General features: G+C 38.0%; 1 protein-coding gene across 2 annotated transcripts; it reads left to right on the top strand.

Annotated features, from left to right (window-relative positions):
- The first annotated feature begins 278 nt into the window (after positions 1-278).
- On the top strand, positions 279-16483 carry LOC139960384 (uncharacterized). 2 transcript variants are annotated; one of them, XM_071958717.1, is made up of 13 exons: positions 279-535; positions 3590-3785; positions 4272-4365; positions 5108-5241; positions 5778-5843; positions 6456-6597; positions 7064-7224; positions 7738-7910; positions 8355-8465; positions 9141-9202; positions 9830-9889; positions 12779-13012; positions 13410-16483. In XM_071958717.1, the coding sequence occupies exons 1-13, from the start codon at positions 483-485 to the stop codon at positions 14051-14053; spliced, it is 2130 nt and encodes a 709-aa protein (XP_071814818.1). In that variant the 5' UTR covers positions 279-482; the 3' UTR covers positions 14054-16483. The 2 variants fall into 2 exon arrangements, with proteins under 2 accessions (XP_071814818.1, XP_071814817.1); XM_071958716.1 differs by having other exon boundaries at positions 3587-3785.
- Positions 16484-17671: the final 1188 nt, after the last annotated feature.

The raw sequence follows: 17671 nt of genomic DNA, 5'->3' as shown, positions 1-17671 counted from the left end.
TAGATCGCTACTTAGTACAGGCACTTGCTAATGTCATGCTATTTAATTAAATTGTCTACTAAAAGAAAATAGTTACCCACTAATAATAATATATATCTTTTTATATATATGCAAATGTATTATTTTTTAAATTATTGTACATTATTATGATAGAAATAATGTTTGATGTTGCTTTCATATTTGTCACCTGCCTTAAATTGACTGGGGAGTGCGTGGTTTCTTGGATTTCGTGACTTGTACTTCCGGCGTTGATGACGTCATTAGATAGGCTTTCCGAACAATGTGGAGCTCACACACACATGTAAATCGGATGTTCATGACTGTATAGAAATACCGGTATACATTCTAGCCTACCGTACGCACACGTCGTATCAGCATTGCCTTTGTATAACAACGACATCATCGTGTGACGGCTACTCGCATGTGCATCGCAAACTTATTCGAAATTTGAGCATTCATAAAAACAGTTTTTCTTTTAAAACATGTCACGATTCGATAGGAGGGGTTCCATGGATAATGGAAGGAGAGGAGGAAGGTGAAGAGTTTGAAAGTCTTCAGAAATTGTTTCCTTTCTTATTAACTTCATATGTATCAAATTGGATTACGTTGTGTAACTTCAGTCATAATTAGGCTAGGCCTAGGTTAACTGACACTAGTTACATGCTAGATTTAGGGCCTTGCCTTGGCAAAGCTTTAAGCAACGTTGCCCAAACTTAGTCCTTTGTTGGGAGTCTAGTCCTAACGTGGGCACAGGCGCTCCCAACGAATACCGCAAAGTATTTAACATATATAAAAGTACTAGTAGCATGGTGACTTCCGAAGTTCGGACACTTAAGACTTAAAACACCCCAAAACTAAATCTGGTCTAAATCACCAGAAAATATACTTCATATGGTGGGAGAATTGTGTTATAGCACGATACACGGCCAAACTTTCTTTCCTGCAAACTGTTTTCACGTTGTTTTCCAAGAAGATTCTTCGTGATTGTGGAACTGGTATTTCTTTGCTAGAGTATTGCGAAGTTCGGACACGTAACCCACAGTGTGGCGCTGGTGTGGCGGCGCAGTTGCTCTTTCAGTAATTATAACAGACTTCATAGATCTTCGTCATTTTATTGACAAATATGAAAGTAATTTCTTGCACACGGATCATTTTGGAGAGAAAATAACTGTAGCTTCGTACTTTTTGGTGAAATTTGGCTCTTCCTGTAGGTTTTCATGGTGAAATGGTGTATTTCTTAGGGTGTCCGAACTTCGCAGCATGCCGAACTTCGCAATACTGACTATATTAGTTATTAATATGCCTTGGCATTGTTTACTGACAGATTTGCCAAACTAGACCTAGCCTGCTTGGCCTAGTCATTTATTTGGCCGATCGGTAAAGTTGGTTTGACAGTTATTATCTTGGGTAATCTGGTCAAGCAGCATTAGTTGATGACGTAATATAGTTTGTGGTAGCTTAGACACCACTTTTCCTAGGCAGTTTTAAAATAGCTGCAAGACAATTAGGCCTTACATAGGCTAATTGCTCTTTAAAGGAATTGTTCGGTGGAAAATGGGATCTAGTCCTTTCGGTCATATTTCATTTTTGTCTTGGTATCGCAATAAGTCTTGCCTTGTGATGAATTTTAGATTCCATGATAGAGTGCTTGAAATGTTGACCCGTCCTGCCAGAAAATTTGAATCTAACACTGACTTACGTTGAGACGTGACATCAGTGGGTTATCAACGTCAGTGCGGCACATTGGTCAGAATTGATCCAATCTCACTCCAGACTTGGCCTTGAAACAATACACAGGAATGTGTACAGAGTTACAGACTTTGTGTATGGCTGTGAATACAAAAGATCTCACTCTACCATGTGGTCGAAGATAACAGCAATAATGAAAGTATTCCATAGATATCTTATAACTGCGTCACAAATTCAGCAGTATAGGCTAGACTTCCCCATTGAATTAGTGTGCTGTTAGGCAACAATGTGGTCGAAGATAACAGCAATAATGAAAGTATTCCATGGATATCTTATAGCTGCGTCACAAATTCAGCGGTATAGGCTAGATTTCCCCATTGACTTAGTGTGCAGTTAGGCAACCTTGTGGTCGAAGATAACAGCAATAATGAAAGTATTCCATGGATATCTAATAACTGCGTCACAAATTCAGCGGTATAGGCTAGATTTACCCCATTGACTTAGTGTGGTGTTAGGCTACCATGTGGGAGAAATTGAAAGAATTCTCATAATTATTATTAAGGAAAAACTGACAAGGAATTTTACGAGATGTTACTAATGGATTATAGACAGGATAACTAAAAAATAATAATCGCAAGTGACTTTTTACTAAGCGTTTATTTCAAATTGCGCGAATCTCACAATCTTGCGGCTAATGCGAACCCTGGGCCTGCATAATACAGTAGATAGTAGTAGTAAAAACTGTTTAAGAGCTCAATGGGATATTTATATGGTCTGATCTAATGGCAATAGAGGTGGAGAGAAACATAAGCAGCGGCGGCAGTGCCAGGTTAGTAGTGATGTTAACTATATGAGCTTAATAACAAGAAACAAAAGCAAATAGGAATTATTGAGGAAGGTTTTATACCTTATCTTACACCTACTTATTTGAAGATGAAATCACTGTCAGTGGAGAATATAATTCATTTATTATAGCATCCAATATGTAATTTCTTGAAAATCACGATACACAAGGGTAAACAATTTTCCCGGGTACCTGAATACCGGACGGGTAACAGCTCTCGTGTGTACGTGTTTGTATGAGTGCGTTTGTGACGCCCAGCTTGTAAACACGATATCTCAAGAAGGGAAGGTCTGACCAATTTCATATTTGATTTGTAGAAGTACCACATTGAGTTTAAAGGCCTATTGTTTATTGTGGAGTTCAAAGGTCATTTGGGGTCATCAGAGGTCAAATCGTGAAACCCTTGTAAACATGTACACCCTCACTATACGTTACATCAGATTCATGAAGAAATATGCTCATGTTACATCATCGAAACCACAATGCATTTTTGCATTCTGGTTTCAAACATGTGATAATGCCATTGTGGACCTATCTAGGTGATTTAAGCCAACAGTAGTGTATCAGTTGGTAGGGTTGGCCAGCATTAAGAGATGACAAGGTAACGAGTTACCATGCATGGCATCTCTTCTCTTTCTCACTCTACCATTCCATGAAATAGCAAAAACCCCTTTTTAACAAGCCTTCATTGGATCTTATTCTAATGGAGTAACTTGTTGAGTCGGTAAGGGGGATATTAATCAATCAGTGATTTACTTCAGAGGTGAGGGTTACCTACCTCATCTCGTTCCTCCGACGTCACTACATTTTTTTTCAAGAGCAGAAATTTTATTTTTCCAGCTTTTAGGCTTGAGGCCAAAGGGGGGGGGGGCTTTGGTAGGGTAGAGTTTTAGTAAAAAATGTTTTTTCATATAGCATAGCAACACTCATGCAGGATATTTTTATGATATTGAAGATTTAGGCTTTTGTTTTTTGGTTTCGATGATAATCGTAGTCGAATCCACAATGCATTTTTCCATTCTGGTTAACTCTTGTATTCCTTCCTTCTTTTAGTAGCTATGGTGGAGGACGTGGGGGCTCGGCTCCACGATTTGGAAGCAGAGGTGCTAGTGGACCGTTTAACAAACGTGACAAATTTGACAACTTGGACAAAGGATCAACTCTCAGGAAACCAAGATGGGATCTGGATAAATTAACACCATTCGACAAGAACTTTTACAAAGAACACCCAAATGTAGTAAATAGATCGCCAGTAAGTTTGTGTGGATATAATTTATGTTCAATAGTATACTGTAGGAGGGTGTTTGACATGTTCTCAGGTAACCGAAATATAAATTTATACACCATAGGTAAGCCTAACCACATCCAGCTCCTAGCCTAACTTTGCAATGTAGGCATGAAATGTTGATCTTAGAGTGATCCTCTACTTTGTCAAAAGATGGTCAATAACGTCTATTATAATTTGGTTGAAGGTTGGCCATGGTTAAGAGATTTCTTAATAAAAGGATGATTATTTGTCTATACAGACCGTAGTACATCGCTTAGAACAACCTGCATTGGCATAGTTCATCTCACCAGTTATGTCCGTAAATTCTGTTTGAATCATCTGCTGTTTTCATCATCTCTGTCCTGTTCAGCTAGTGCAACTTAGTTACAAGGCTTATATTTTACTTGGGTCTGTGTAGTGTTGTGATGCCTCTTTTATATTCATATTTCATTTTTCCTCCCCGCTTTCCAGGCTGAAATAGCAGAATATTGCAGTGCCAAAGAAATTACCCAGCGAGGTGCAAATTTTAAACCTGTCTTCAAATTTGAAGAAGCAAATTTGCCAGGTGAGTTGGTCTTCTTCTTCTTTGTATCGCTTCTCTAGAATGTCCAACCGAGCCTTATGTGGCTAATTAAAATACCGGCCAACAGTAGTGTATCAGTTGGTAGGGTTGGCCAGCATTAAGATATCACAAGTTAACAAGTTACCATGCATGGCATCTCTTCTCTTCCACATTCTACCATTCTATGAAATAGCAAAAACCCCTTTTTAACAAGCCTTCATTGGATCTTATTCTAATGGAGTAACTTGTTGAGTCGGTAAGGGGGATATTAATCAATCAGTGATTTACTTCAGAGGTGAGGGTTACCTTCCTCATCTCGTTCCTCCGACGTCACTACATTTTTATCAAGATCAGAAATTTTATTTTTCCAGCTTTTAGGCTTGAAGCCAGGGGGGAGGATAGAGTTTTACTAAAAAATGTTTTTTCATGTAGCATAGCAACACTCATGCAGGATATTTTTCATGATATGGAAGATTTAGGCTTCTTTTGTTTTTGGTTTCGATGATAATCGTAACCAATGCATTCATGATAACCGTATGTGTGAGTGGGTTTGTGACGCCCAGCTTGTAAACACGATATCTCAAGAAGAGACAAATTTGCCAGGTGAGTTGGTCTTCTTCTTTGTATCGCTTCTCTACAATGTCCAACGGAGCCTTATCTGGCTAATTGAAATACCGGCCAAGTTTTTTGTCCTTCTGGCTACTTCAGCCCTTTCAATGCCCTCTTTATTTTTTTCTTTTACCAGAGGATGTCATGGGGGAAATCAGGAAGGCAGGATTCACAGAGCCGACACCCATCCAAGCCCAGGGCTGGCCTATAGCGCTGAGTGGAAATGACATGATAGGAATAGCAAGAACAGGCTCTGGTAAAACCCTATCGGTGAGTACTGCTGATGTTAGCGATTGGTCTATAACATCAGGCCAACGTCATATGTCGTCGATTCAGAACAAACAGATGTGAATTGTGTTAGGATATGTTGGTAAATTGTAGATGAATTTTTAGTGTGAAAAAACCTGGTTCTATCGTGTTTAAATCTGTCTTCTTCTTTGTCACATGGAAAACCTTAGCGTTTGAGGTGTTTGTCATATAGCATCCAGTTTTGTCTCTTTTATTCGGTTGGGAGATTTATCAAGGACAATGTGTGTATGTGAGTGAAAGTATCTTTCTGTTTGCAGAATTTCTCGCCTATGTTAGAAGTTTATTGAGACTGCCACCGAACTGAAAATTATTGTACAGCACAGTTAGCCAAAAGTTAGATGGTCCATGGCTGTCTGTCAAAGATTCTTATCTCTAGTGATACTTGCTCTCTCAGCAAAATGAAAAGCAAAACATATAACATATAATATAATATATATACTCATGAATGCATTTTTCGTCTGTTCATATAGTTCATATTATTCTTTTTTTTCTTCCAGTATATACTGCCAGCAATTGTACATATCAACCACCAGCCATTCCTGGAATCTGGTGATGGTCCTGTCGTAAGTGAACACAATATTTTTGCATAAAGGAGGTTGTAGAAAGTGAAGCAAACATAGCTACCCATGAAAAATAGATGTTTAAAAGCTGTCAAGGAAGTACTGAGAAGTACTTTTTTAAGGTCTTTGCATCACTATATAGTCCCTTATTTGTTGTTTCTGTGGGAACTAGTGTTGTTGTTTCTAGAGTAGTCATTTCTATGGCAACTGCAAAGTTTGAAAACGTACTATGATTTCGACTTTTGTCCCGATGTATGCAAGACCTCCTGAAGTGATGTCTTTGTGCTTTTGTCATAACAGTATTCAGTTTTAAGTTAGAAGATGGAATTTACGCTATATGGATATTAGTTGATATGTGAAAGCTCATCAAAATTTTGGTCATATATTTTTCTGTGAAGAATCTTGCCTATTAAATTTGTCAATTGTCTGGACTACTTCAAATCATAGGTGATGTTGATGGCAGCCTATCCATTCCTCAGATGCAAAAAGTCTGCTTAAGTTCCATTTTCGATGATACAGAAATGAGATACATTATTTGTAGTCTGCAATTCGTTTTTAATCAATCTTGTTAAATGAATTAAGTTTGCTATTAACATTCTCTCATACTCTGTACAGTGTTTGGTTCTCGCACCAACCCGTGAACTTGCCCAGCAGGTGCAACAAGTGGCAGCTCAGTTTGGTTCCTCATCCAGAATAAAGAGCACATGCGTTTATGGCGGTGCTCCGAGGGGTCCACAACTGAGGGACTTAGGGAGAGGTGAGACAAGCTTCATTGAGAAAATTATAGTTTGGGGCTAAAGTAGGAGTTCTGACACCATTTTATTTTGGCTCTCCAAAGTATTAGGTCTTGCATCAGGTCATGGGATGAACATGGTCTCTTATTGTAGATGTATGTTTTTTGAAGCAGTTCATTCAATAGATATGTGATAAGTGACCTCAAGAGCCATTCTTGTTGAAATGTAGAAGTTTAATGCTCACAGAAATTCTATTCAGAACCCCCCCCCCCACAAAAGAAAAAAAAGTTTATTTTTGAGCGACAAATAAGGGTGGGTTGGGGGGGGGGGGGGAAGCAGCAGTGCACTGCAGCTGTTTTGTTGATGTTGCTTATTGGTTACTTTCATTCTACTTCAAACTCTTTTACTAATTGATGACATTATTGCATTTTGATTAATTATAAACTCTGATGTTGTAATTTTTGATGACCTTCTTCTCTGTCATATCAGGAGTGGAGATCTGTATAGCTACACCGGGTCGTCTCATCGATTTCCTAGAATCAAAGAAGACCAATCTACGACGGTGCACCTACTGTGTGCTAGACGAGGCTGATCGTATGTTAGACATGGGCTTTGAACCTCAAATACGTAAAATAATGGATCAAATCAGGGTAGGTTGCACATTCACTGTATTTAAGGAAGCTTTGTGTATGTTTGGTACTAACATACAAGCTCTCTCTTAACTTCCTGCGACATCGCTTGGCAATTAGGAAAATCTGTCTTAGCTTGAAGTAATTTTCTGGGCAAAATGTGCAGTCTTTGACATATTTTACCCAGAAAATTTAGTAGTTTAATAAGTGATAATTGATCACTAAGTGCTCATATTAGTGGATTAAGTGGTGATATGAAGTTGATTGCTGATACTTGTTTCTATATGCTGATATTAGTTTTACCTAATTACTTATATTAATTTACATATTGCTGATTTGTTTGATGATAATTGATGTTTCTAATTTATTCTGATTATTTGTTTACTTTTTGCCAAAGTTCATTTCAAAATGAGAGGACTTTGTACAGTAGTAAGATGTTGTATAAGTGACATCTTTCTGTGTAGTCCAATGCCTATATGGGAAACATGACTCACTAACCACATTTTTTTTTTTTTTTTTTTTGCTTTTAAACAGCCTGACAGGCAGGTGCTCATGTGGAGTGCAACGTGGCCCAAAGAGGTTCGTTCCCTGGCCAGCGACTACCTCAGAAATCCTATCCAGATTAACATTGGAAACCAAGACCTTTCAGCTAACCATAACATTCTTCAAATTATTGATGTTTGCAGGGAAGAGGAAAAAGACAAAAAGTAAGCAAAAAATCATTGTTTGTATCTGGGCAGGGGTCGCATCAAAATACTATCGTTAGAATAATTAATATCATAGAAAAAATTGCATCTTTATATTGTCTTGTGCAGAAGGTTAGATAAGGTTAAAGAATATAGAAAACTATGGACATCTTTTATTTTTATTGCGAAGATTAGTGAAAGTAAAATAAACAGGTGTAATTTTGTATTATGAGTCTGCTGTAGCTTTCGGTCCTATGTAAAGTATAACATAGCAGCAGCACTGTCAAGACTCAGTTAAAAGTTAGAAGCAATGAGAAATGACTGAACTGGCTGTCGGAATGTTTCAGTTTTAGGAATTTTATCTAAACGATATGCAAGTTAGAATCAGTTTTGATAATGATGTAGAAAAGAATAGTAAATTTTCTGTCCCTTAAATAGAACATTCAAACTTTTCTTGCATGATAGATTGATGAAGCTCTTAGAAGAGATAATGGGAGAAAAGGAAAACAAGACATTGATTTTCACAGAGACCAAGAAGAAATCGGATGACCTCGTCAGAAGATTACGCCGGGATGGGTAAGCTGTTAACTGCTTATACTTATTTTCCTCCACCTGCCCTTTAGACTTGACCAAACGAGTTATTCCTTTAATCGTCATTCTGTAGCCCTCTGCCCTATAATATTCAGGGCAAACTTTTAAGGGTTTCTTTTAGGTTTGTCCCTTGGAAAACCAGGCCTTTCAATAATAGTTGTTGAGTAAAAGTGCAGCAAAATATCAATGAACAAATGTACACTGTAGGAGGGTTGTGTAGGTTAGTGAATAGAATCGGTTTCAGGGGTGACACAAATATTATTTTATGGCATTTGGTTACAATGCAATCTGAATTTGTCGCCCACTGGACAACCTTCACAGCTGACATTGGTCGTCCGAACAGACCTTTCGGATGACCAGACTATCTTTGAAAAATTTGCCCTGATATTGACTAGATTAAGCTTTGGATACAAACCTATTTCCCATCTCTGCATTTGTAGGTCAGTTAGCCTCATTTCTTCAGCAACATACAATACAAGTGAAATTAGTGGAGATGCTTTGACTCCTCCCATCAGTTATTGCTGTATTCACTTACCCATATCAACCAATGAATGACACTCCAGCCATGGATTTAATATATACAAGCATAAGGAATAATTGTATCCTTTGTACTGCTCTTCTGTCATTTTGAGGTCTTTCAACTCTTTAATTCTTTCACAGTTGGCCAGCAATGTGTATCCATGGCGATAAGGCCCAACAAGAAAGAGACTGGGTGTTAAATGGTAAGGCAACAAGTTCAGAATGTGTTAAGAGAACTGTATAGGTGACATAAGTCATTTTATTCTGGAGGAGGAGAGAAGTGATGGCCAAATTTAAGGGCAAATTGCAGTCATAGCTATATGTCTGTTAAAGCCCAGTAAATACATGCATCTTAGATGACAGTTATTATTTTGTGTATCCACAACATACACGTCTTAAAAGTTTGTTTCTCCTCACGGAAATCTGATATTTGAGATTTGCGTTATTAGTGTCTAATTACCAGTATGCATTTCTGCAAAATTTGAGGAATTTATTTCTGTGAATTGTGCATATCTCTTTAAGGATGACAAATTTAATTGTGATATGTTATAGATATGTGAAGAAAAAACCACTGCTATCAGTCCAAGTAGTATTTTCTTTAACACTTTATTTTTGACAAAATGACCCCTTAAAACTGTTAAGGGTCATCAATGCAACAAGCTTAAAGCCAGAATACCTCTTGAAACATTAATTCTCAAATGTGTTTTGTGTTTATGACAATAACATATCAAGACACATCAGTTTCTGTTGAAAGTCACCTGTAAATAGTAAGTTTGATTTTGTTTGCCCTTTCACACACGACGAATAAATTTTTTCCCATTTTCTTTCAGAATTCAGAACTGGAAATGCTCCTATCTTGGTAGCTACTGATGTGGCATCTAGAGGCTTAGGTTTGTTGTTCAGATTCAAGATTCATTTAATAAGTCAAACATTATCTTCAATATTTGCTTTGTCAAGCTTTTTATACTTCTCAAGAAATTGAAATCCTTAGCACACACTTTGCTTTCCGTAATTCTATCCAAGTCTTCCATTTCTTGTGATTTTTTGTTGCGACACTCTTCATGGTCCTTTAGAGAATAACGTTCTTTGAAAGTCCTCGATTTAAGCCATCGTCATTGGCGAATAGGTCAGAAGATGTTCTAATGATATAGAAAGGACTTTGAATTCAAATGAAGACGCCAGTATTGCTAGTAGCCTAGTTACTAGATTTATAAAAAGATGGCACTGAAGTATCTGCCAAAAGTGGTACCTCGTGGTCAGACGTGGAGGTGTTTTCTGTGGTTGATAGACGAACACCTTAAACGTTTAATGGCAGTGCTATGATACGGATAACCAGAGTATTGATTCTGTAGTATCTCTCTGCATCAAAACAGCAAGTAACGAATATCAGTTTTTTTTTAGTGCGTCAAACCTCCAAGTGCGCTTTCGTAATGCACGCTTCTGTGTATTTACTACAAGGAAGCATGTGACCCAACCTCCGTTGTCGACCCTCATTATATTTCTCTCCCGCTACTGAGTCTAATCCTTTGTTCGTGACTCGTACTTGTGAAGGCAGGCAAAATGTATCCTCATGATTTGTAACCGCTTATGTGCGCTGGCTTTGTAAAATAAAATTTGAATTAAATTCGTTGATTTTGTTAATTAAATTTGTTGTTTTTGGGAACCCCTACGGATGATTATGAAGTGGCAGGAATCGGGTAATGATAGTCACCTGATTTTTGCTAAATGAAAGAGACAAACTGGAATTTCCAAAAGCTATTTAATAATGGTCTCTGCCTTATCTGCAACCTACCCCACTGAATGCATATGCAGAGCCATGCTGAAAAGAAATTTGCCTGTGGTGCCCGACCGAAATCAGTCATTTGTCTTACAATATTAATTTGTGCATGTTTTGTCCTATATATAATACCTTTCTATGTGTAGAATGTCATTTTATCTTCACTGTTTCTGTCAAGTCATGATAAATTGGAGGCTACAAACGAGAGAAGGCACAAGCTGTGACAAGATGATTTTTTTTTTTTAATCACCTTTGCTAGTAGTCGTCAATGATACTTAAGCAAATTGGTGATTTTTTTTTTTTTTTTTTGAGTGTTGATGCAATTACATCTTGTTACAAAACCTGTCTCTCTTTTTCTTAGTTTCTCTCCTGTAGGAAACCTAGTTTTACAAGTGGCGGGGTTTCTTGGCATGACGTGTCGTTCACCTGAGGAGGGGACATAAGGCAAGTGATTGCCTCGATCCGCAAGTCTGATTCAGTCTTGGTGTTTCTGGTTGCTTTTGCTTGCTCCGAGCATTTACAGTACATTGATTCAGGGTACATATAATGGACACATTGGATCTCTGTCACATGGATATACATTCCCTTATTCTTATTCCTTTTTTGGTATCATACTTTTTTTATGTGGAATGGCAGTCTAATTGAAGTCAATAGTTTAAGGCCCCCCCCCCCCTCGAAATAAAAAAAATGGGTAAACTGCACTATTTTTTCACAAATCAAGTAGTATGAAATTTGGTTAAAGCAGCTTCATTTTTTTTCTTGTTTTAGAAGGGTTGTAAATATTTGCAAAATGAAAACTTACTACTACTACTACAATTACTCAAACTAAGACACCTTTCTTGTAGTTTTCACCAAATTAACTCTCATTACCAATTTGAGTAGTTCTACCCAATTCCCATTTCCTTAGCCTAGAGAGTCTTGGTGGATACTTGTTAACATTTACTACATTTATTCGAAAGGAAACAGCACGGTATAATGGGATAGTATTGCCGGATTCAGAACGAACCCGTCTAAATCCAACACACACAGTTCCTTTCATCCACCAATAGACCTGGTTGTTAATTTTTTGTACCTCAAAATCCATTCCTTTAGTCATAATAACTTTTTGCTCTTAAAGTGCAGAGAGTTTAAATAGGTCGATACAGAACATTGTAGCCTGTGGGTCATCCATTTTTTTCGGGTGGGATTTTTTGAGTAGTGTTTTTCTGGGCATGTAAGTAACTCAGAATGAGATTTACTCACAATCATTTTTTTTAAGGGAAGATTTCTTCCATGTGTGTGTCCATATTCTCACTTGTATGCATCTTAAAAAAAACACATGAAATGTAAGGCAAGCAACGGGAAAGCAAATCATTTTGACTGTTTCACTTTGCGTCGAGGATATTCATCCTGGATCCTCCTGTCGGTTGAGCCTCAAAGATGTCACCTGTCATGTCAGGAACCATTGCCATCCGCCCGCCCCCCCGTAAGAACAACCAGTGAGTAGGTCGAGAAACCCAAGTTTCTCGCCCGGAATGTGAAAATTTTGAATTCGATAGCTCAGGATCAGAGTGACCGAGCTGTAACTATTCCTACAATTTAGTGCTATGCTAAAATGAATTCCTCTTGTTTTCTGATGTCTTTGGGGATGATAAAATAGTAACATTGCATGGGACACTAGTTACTCTTTCAAAAACAAAAGAAGAGGTTTCAGGTGTTTTCTTAAGGAATGCAAGAAAATTGCCTTAATTGATCATTTCTGGGCCAAAAATTGCAAAAAGGAGAAAAAAAATGTTCTACAAATTTGAAGTGTGAACTACTTGACATAAGTGGGTTATTAGTTTTGTGATCTGTGATATTTAAAGACTGGGACAATTTTTCCAGCCAGCATAGGTTTCTTGTGTTGAACAAGAAGAATAGAAAAAAGATTTTAAAGTTGGGGAACCCTAATGTTGTATATGTTTTTTTTTCCCCCAAATTCCCTCCCTGTGATGTTCTTCTGAACTTTCACGTAAAAATCCAGACGTGAACGACATCATGTTTGTCATCAACTACGACTACCCGCACTCGTCTGAGGACTACGTGCACCGTATCGGACGGACGGCCAGGAGTAACAAGCACGGAACGGCCTACACCTTCTTTACTGCTGCCAATGCCAAGCAGGTACCGGACTTGCTGAAAGTGCTCAGGGAGTCCAAACAGAACGTCAACCCTCAACTTGAAGCTATGTCTGGCTACGGTGGCGGATATGGAAGGGGTGAGTGGACCTTTGGGAGATGGGCAAGTTATTCATGGAAGTGAATGTTGTGTGGATGGTTGTTGCTGGTATAGTGGATCACTGGTATTGGGTGTTTTGGTAGTTAAGTCGGTATGTAGTTTGACGGCCATTACTTGTGTAATAGGCGGGTGATCAGTGGTTTGAGGGAGTTTTAAAAATGTTAATGTGTGATTGAATGTTGTTTTAGAGCTCTTCTTATTTACAGTTTGTCGACTGCACTGTAAGGCTGAGTGAAGCTCTCAAGGTTTCGTATTGGCCATCTTGATTTCTCAGATATATGAATATTCATGATAAGTAAACATGTTTTTTTCTGGCAAGAGTCTCCCCTAAATTCTTGTATTCGTCATGATTATGTGTATCCTTATTTCTATGGCAGGACGAAGCAGGTACCGTCAGCGGGACGACAGATTCGATAGCTCCCGAAACAGAGACAGTCCTCGAGGTAGGGGCGGATACGACGACAGGAGGAGCGACAGTAGAAGTGATTTTGGATCTAGGGATCGCTTTGGATCGAGGGAGGGTAACCAAGGGGGCCACAGTTCACAAAATGTTGCCAGCAACGGAGCTAGAGGACCAAGTAGATTCCAGTCATCCTCTGGACAGAACGGACAGATGGAGAATAACAGTCCACGGCCACCAGTGAGCCAAACCAACGGCATGCAGAATGGGGGATTCCATGCCACCCAGAGACCGCCGCAGGGTCAACAACAACAACAGCAGCCACCACAAAGTGCACCCGGTGGCATGAGAGGACCACCACCAGCTACATTCCAACGTGCCCCTCCGAAACAGCCTGCGGCACCAGTGGCAGGGCAGAATGCCCCCGCACCCGTCGGCGGTCTGGCAGGAGCCCCTGCACAGGTGAACATGGCCAACTTTGACCCAGCTCAAGCCACCAAGGTTGCCATGGCCCAACTACAAGGCCAGTTGGACCCAGCTTCATTTGCACAATACCAGGGTTACTATCAGCAGTATTATACACAATACTACAACCAACTTCAGAGTCAAATGAAGGTATAAAACACACAAACAAGCATTTACTAATGTGTGTGGGGGGGGGGGTAGGAGGAATAGAACCTTTAATTTTGTTATAGAAGTTGAGGGCAGTGTGCTTGAAGGAGTATTCTCGTCAATGCTTATGTACATGTCTCAAGGTGTTATTTGTGCTGTATTTGATGAATGGTTAGAATTTTAATTTGAGTAGCTTTCAACCTTTACATTTTTCATATTCCCATTTTTTGTTAAAAGAGTTTCAAAATAAACTATATTGTGTATAGAGTGTGGATGTTTACTATTGATATTTACAAAGGATATGGACATGGTTTAGTTGTTTTGCATGGCAGATGAAACTCCACCAGTGTACTTGGAATTCACTTCAAATGTTGTTTTGGTTACTCCCCTAATATCTCAAATGTGGTCAAAGGATGAAATGACAAGAATTACAAACTAAAAAGGAGGTAATTTGTAGTCACTTGATGTCGTCAGCAATCTCAGAGCACTGTCAAACACATGTTTTTGTTTTTTTTATGTATATAGACTATGTTTCTGTGGGGCACCAAAATGACACTTCGTAAATGCGTCTTTTTGCACAAATGGACAGTGTTATCCCATTAAGGGAACCCTCGTATGTAGTAATTAGATGGCTCATTTTAATTAAGACAGTACCCTGAGGTTAATGGTCTCTCTATCAGCTTAGATAAAAAAAAAAGAAGCAGTCACTGGTCACACAGAATTATTTTTCTATTAAAATGTTTTAATCCGTTTCTTTTACGTGTTGGAGTCAGAAAAGGAAACGGTGGATAGAGAACAGCAATTTTGTTTGAATAATTGAAAAGATATGAGACATGTGTCATGTGATATTACATCATGATCGGCTGCATTTTGAATGCATTGCACATTTAAATTTGTTATTTTGTTCAGGATGCTTACTGCTCGTTTGTTATGCATAATTTTTTAATTTTTTTTGTTACACTAGGCATTGGTGTCCATTATGAAGGAGACCTTTTTTTGTTATCATATTGGTTACTGCTTGCATATAGCTGCCAATGCTTCTAACTAATAGGGGAAAAAAACACACAACTTCTCTTGTCTTCATTACTGTGCATATATCTGTAAATCACTGAAAAATAGTAGGCTTCCTTTCATGACAAGAATGTAAAAAATAATGAAGGGAAAGAAGAATATTACCACAAAAAAAAAAAAAATCTTAACTTAATACTGAAAAAGAAATACAACTTTTGACTTTGATGTTATATGTACATCACCATTTTACCTTACTTTACCATTTTTCCAGTGAATAACAATAAGACAATCACCCAAGGGTATGTGCCATGAATGAGTGTTTTAATTTTTCTCTAACGATTTATTCGAAAATCAGTAGGTTTCCAGTTTGCAATGTGATTATAAAGCCATATTTTGTCATGTAGCTTTGAAAGAGTAGGAGTAAATCATCTGAAAGTGAGATTTGTTGGTTTGACATGCTGAAAGTAGTAATATTTGTTTCATATTATTTAAAGGTACCGTACTGATAATGGAAGTCAGTCAGGGACTGATGCTAGTCAAAGAATGCGGTCAAAGGAAGACTTTAGGCACCAAAGTTTTTATTCTGGAATGCTCCTTTAAGTTGAGGATGACAGTAGCTCCTCAATGTAGAGCTGAATGTTAAACCTTAATCTAATGTTATATAAAAGCCAGCAACTGAAATAACTTCATATAGTCAAACAGAATGCCCCTCCTCCCTCCCTTTCTTATTTTGTGCCTGAAGACATCCTTTTAAGCCTTTAAGATACTTTGCAAGGTTCTGTTTTTCCTTTCTTGACTTTTTTGTGTACTTGTATTACATGCCTGAACTACATTCGTCATTAGTGGATGCAGTTTGAATTGATACAAATATTCCATTGATTTTTGTAGATAAAGACTGATTGAACTGACATGTTTGCTTACTCTTGAGGTGTTAAGAGGTTCATTACTAAAGGAAAAGTTGGAAATTATAGCAAGAATAGTTGGTAAAATAGAGGCATGGTATATGCAAAACTATGTTAATGTTACTTACTGTCTTGTTAGTAGTGTGTGATTCCTATACTTTCAACTTAACTGTTTGGACGAAAGTTTTGGAAATTAATATAATAATTTATTTTTCCTCTTTGGTTTTGGTCGTGAACTGAGTATTTATTTATATGGAAAGGAAATTAAATTAAATGGTCAGCAGTTTCCATTGGAAGCTTCTTGCATCTGACATAACGTTCATTCGACGGCCAGTAGCTTGCTACTGTATTGCCTTCCTACATATAGAGGTGTGTGAGTACTAGGTCAGATTGTAGCCATTAGAAACACTTTTACCGGTCATAATATGTAATATTTCATAAGTTTCATTGTTGAAGTTATTTTTAATACGGACGAGTAGTTTGTGTAGGTTGTCGAGCATAAATAAATGACACAAGAAAATCCAAATTTGATTGGTTTATTTGTTTATTATGAGAGTTATATTCTTGTTAACATATTTCTTGTTGTTCAGGATGATAGAGAAAGTAAAGATGAGCAAATGGTTCAGGTTTCTCTTGGCAGATTATTTGACATTTCATAGAGAGAATACTTCAAAGGAAAGTTTATTGGAAGACCATCTACCAGTTAGGGGTGCAGTCACATACTTCTTGAAGGACTTCAGCCCCCCCCCCAGAACAAAATCAGGGGATCATCCCCTTACCCCCCCCCCTCCCAACGGGCAAACAATTTACCAAAAAATACTAATGTAAGCTAAATATACCATTTATGTACCGTACAACCTAAATAGCCGAAAGTTCTACTACAATGTTTAAAAGTTAAAAACTGTAGCACCATATTACATCTAAGCACCCTCCAATATATCAAAATGTCTCAAAGGGGGAGGGACCCCTTACACCGGTCCATGGACGAAATAACATCTTAGCTGCCCCATCCACACTCAGTACAAACATTGTGATTGCTACCAGGATGACGTCACAGATCACCATTAACAGGGTTGCATTATTTCACCTGATGTAGAGAGTATTTACAGAGCTGGTGTATCATCCCCCCCCCCCCCCCCATGGTACCCCATTTACGTGCGACACGGACTACCTAACAGAAGTAGACGTTTGTTATGTGTGCATATTATGTTAATAATCTATTAAGGTAGTACATGAAACTTCATTTTGTAGTGGTATATGAATTGGCACCTGTATGGCACAGGGACTGGTAGTCACTAGATACGTATTTGTTTGTTTGTTTTATTCGCACTCAGATTGTTCAAAATACAAAAAAAGGAACAGAGAAGACATAATAGAACTGAACAGATTGAAAAGAACAAAAAGAGTAACAGGAGCTAAACCCATTAGGCTGACAGAGCCCCGGCCCATTTCCAATGGGGCCGTACGTTAATTCATAAATATTCATTCTGTCCATGTATAAGCCCATGTGGACTCACATGGTTTGGGTTTTGCTCAAGTAAGTGTACACCCTCATTACATAATCTGTTGTGCAATTTGCACCAAAAACCGTAACACTTACGTAATCCGTGGAGTTGCAGATCTCATCACAAAATTTGAGTATGTTTTATAAGCATCTGTAATTATCGTTATATTTTGAAATACAAGGGAATTGAACGTCACTAACCTTATGACA

The sequence above is a fragment of the Apostichopus japonicus genome, chromosome 19 (genome assembly GCF_037975245.1).
Source record: "Apostichopus japonicus isolate 1M-3 chromosome 19, ASM3797524v1, whole genome shotgun sequence".
In the NCBI taxonomy this organism is placed as follows: Eukaryota; Metazoa; Echinodermata; class Holothuroidea; order Aspidochirotida; family Stichopodidae; genus Apostichopus; species Apostichopus japonicus.
Note: the sequence above shows the minus strand (reverse complement) of the source record. Positions and strands in the feature narration are given on the sequence as shown.

Coding starts and splice junctions, on each gene's coding strand:
- LOC139960384 (XM_071958716.1), top strand. CDS start 483: ATGTCACGATTCGATAGGAGGGGTTCCATGGATAATGGAAGGAGAGGA. Junction 5,242..5,777: donor GCTCTGGTAAAACCCTATCG/GTGAGTACTGCT, acceptor TTTTTCTTCCAG/TATATACTGCCAGCAATTGT. Junction 13,013..13,409: donor CGGTGGCGGATATGGAAGGG/GTGAGTGGACCT, acceptor TTTCTATGGCAG/GACGAAGCAGGTACCGTCAG.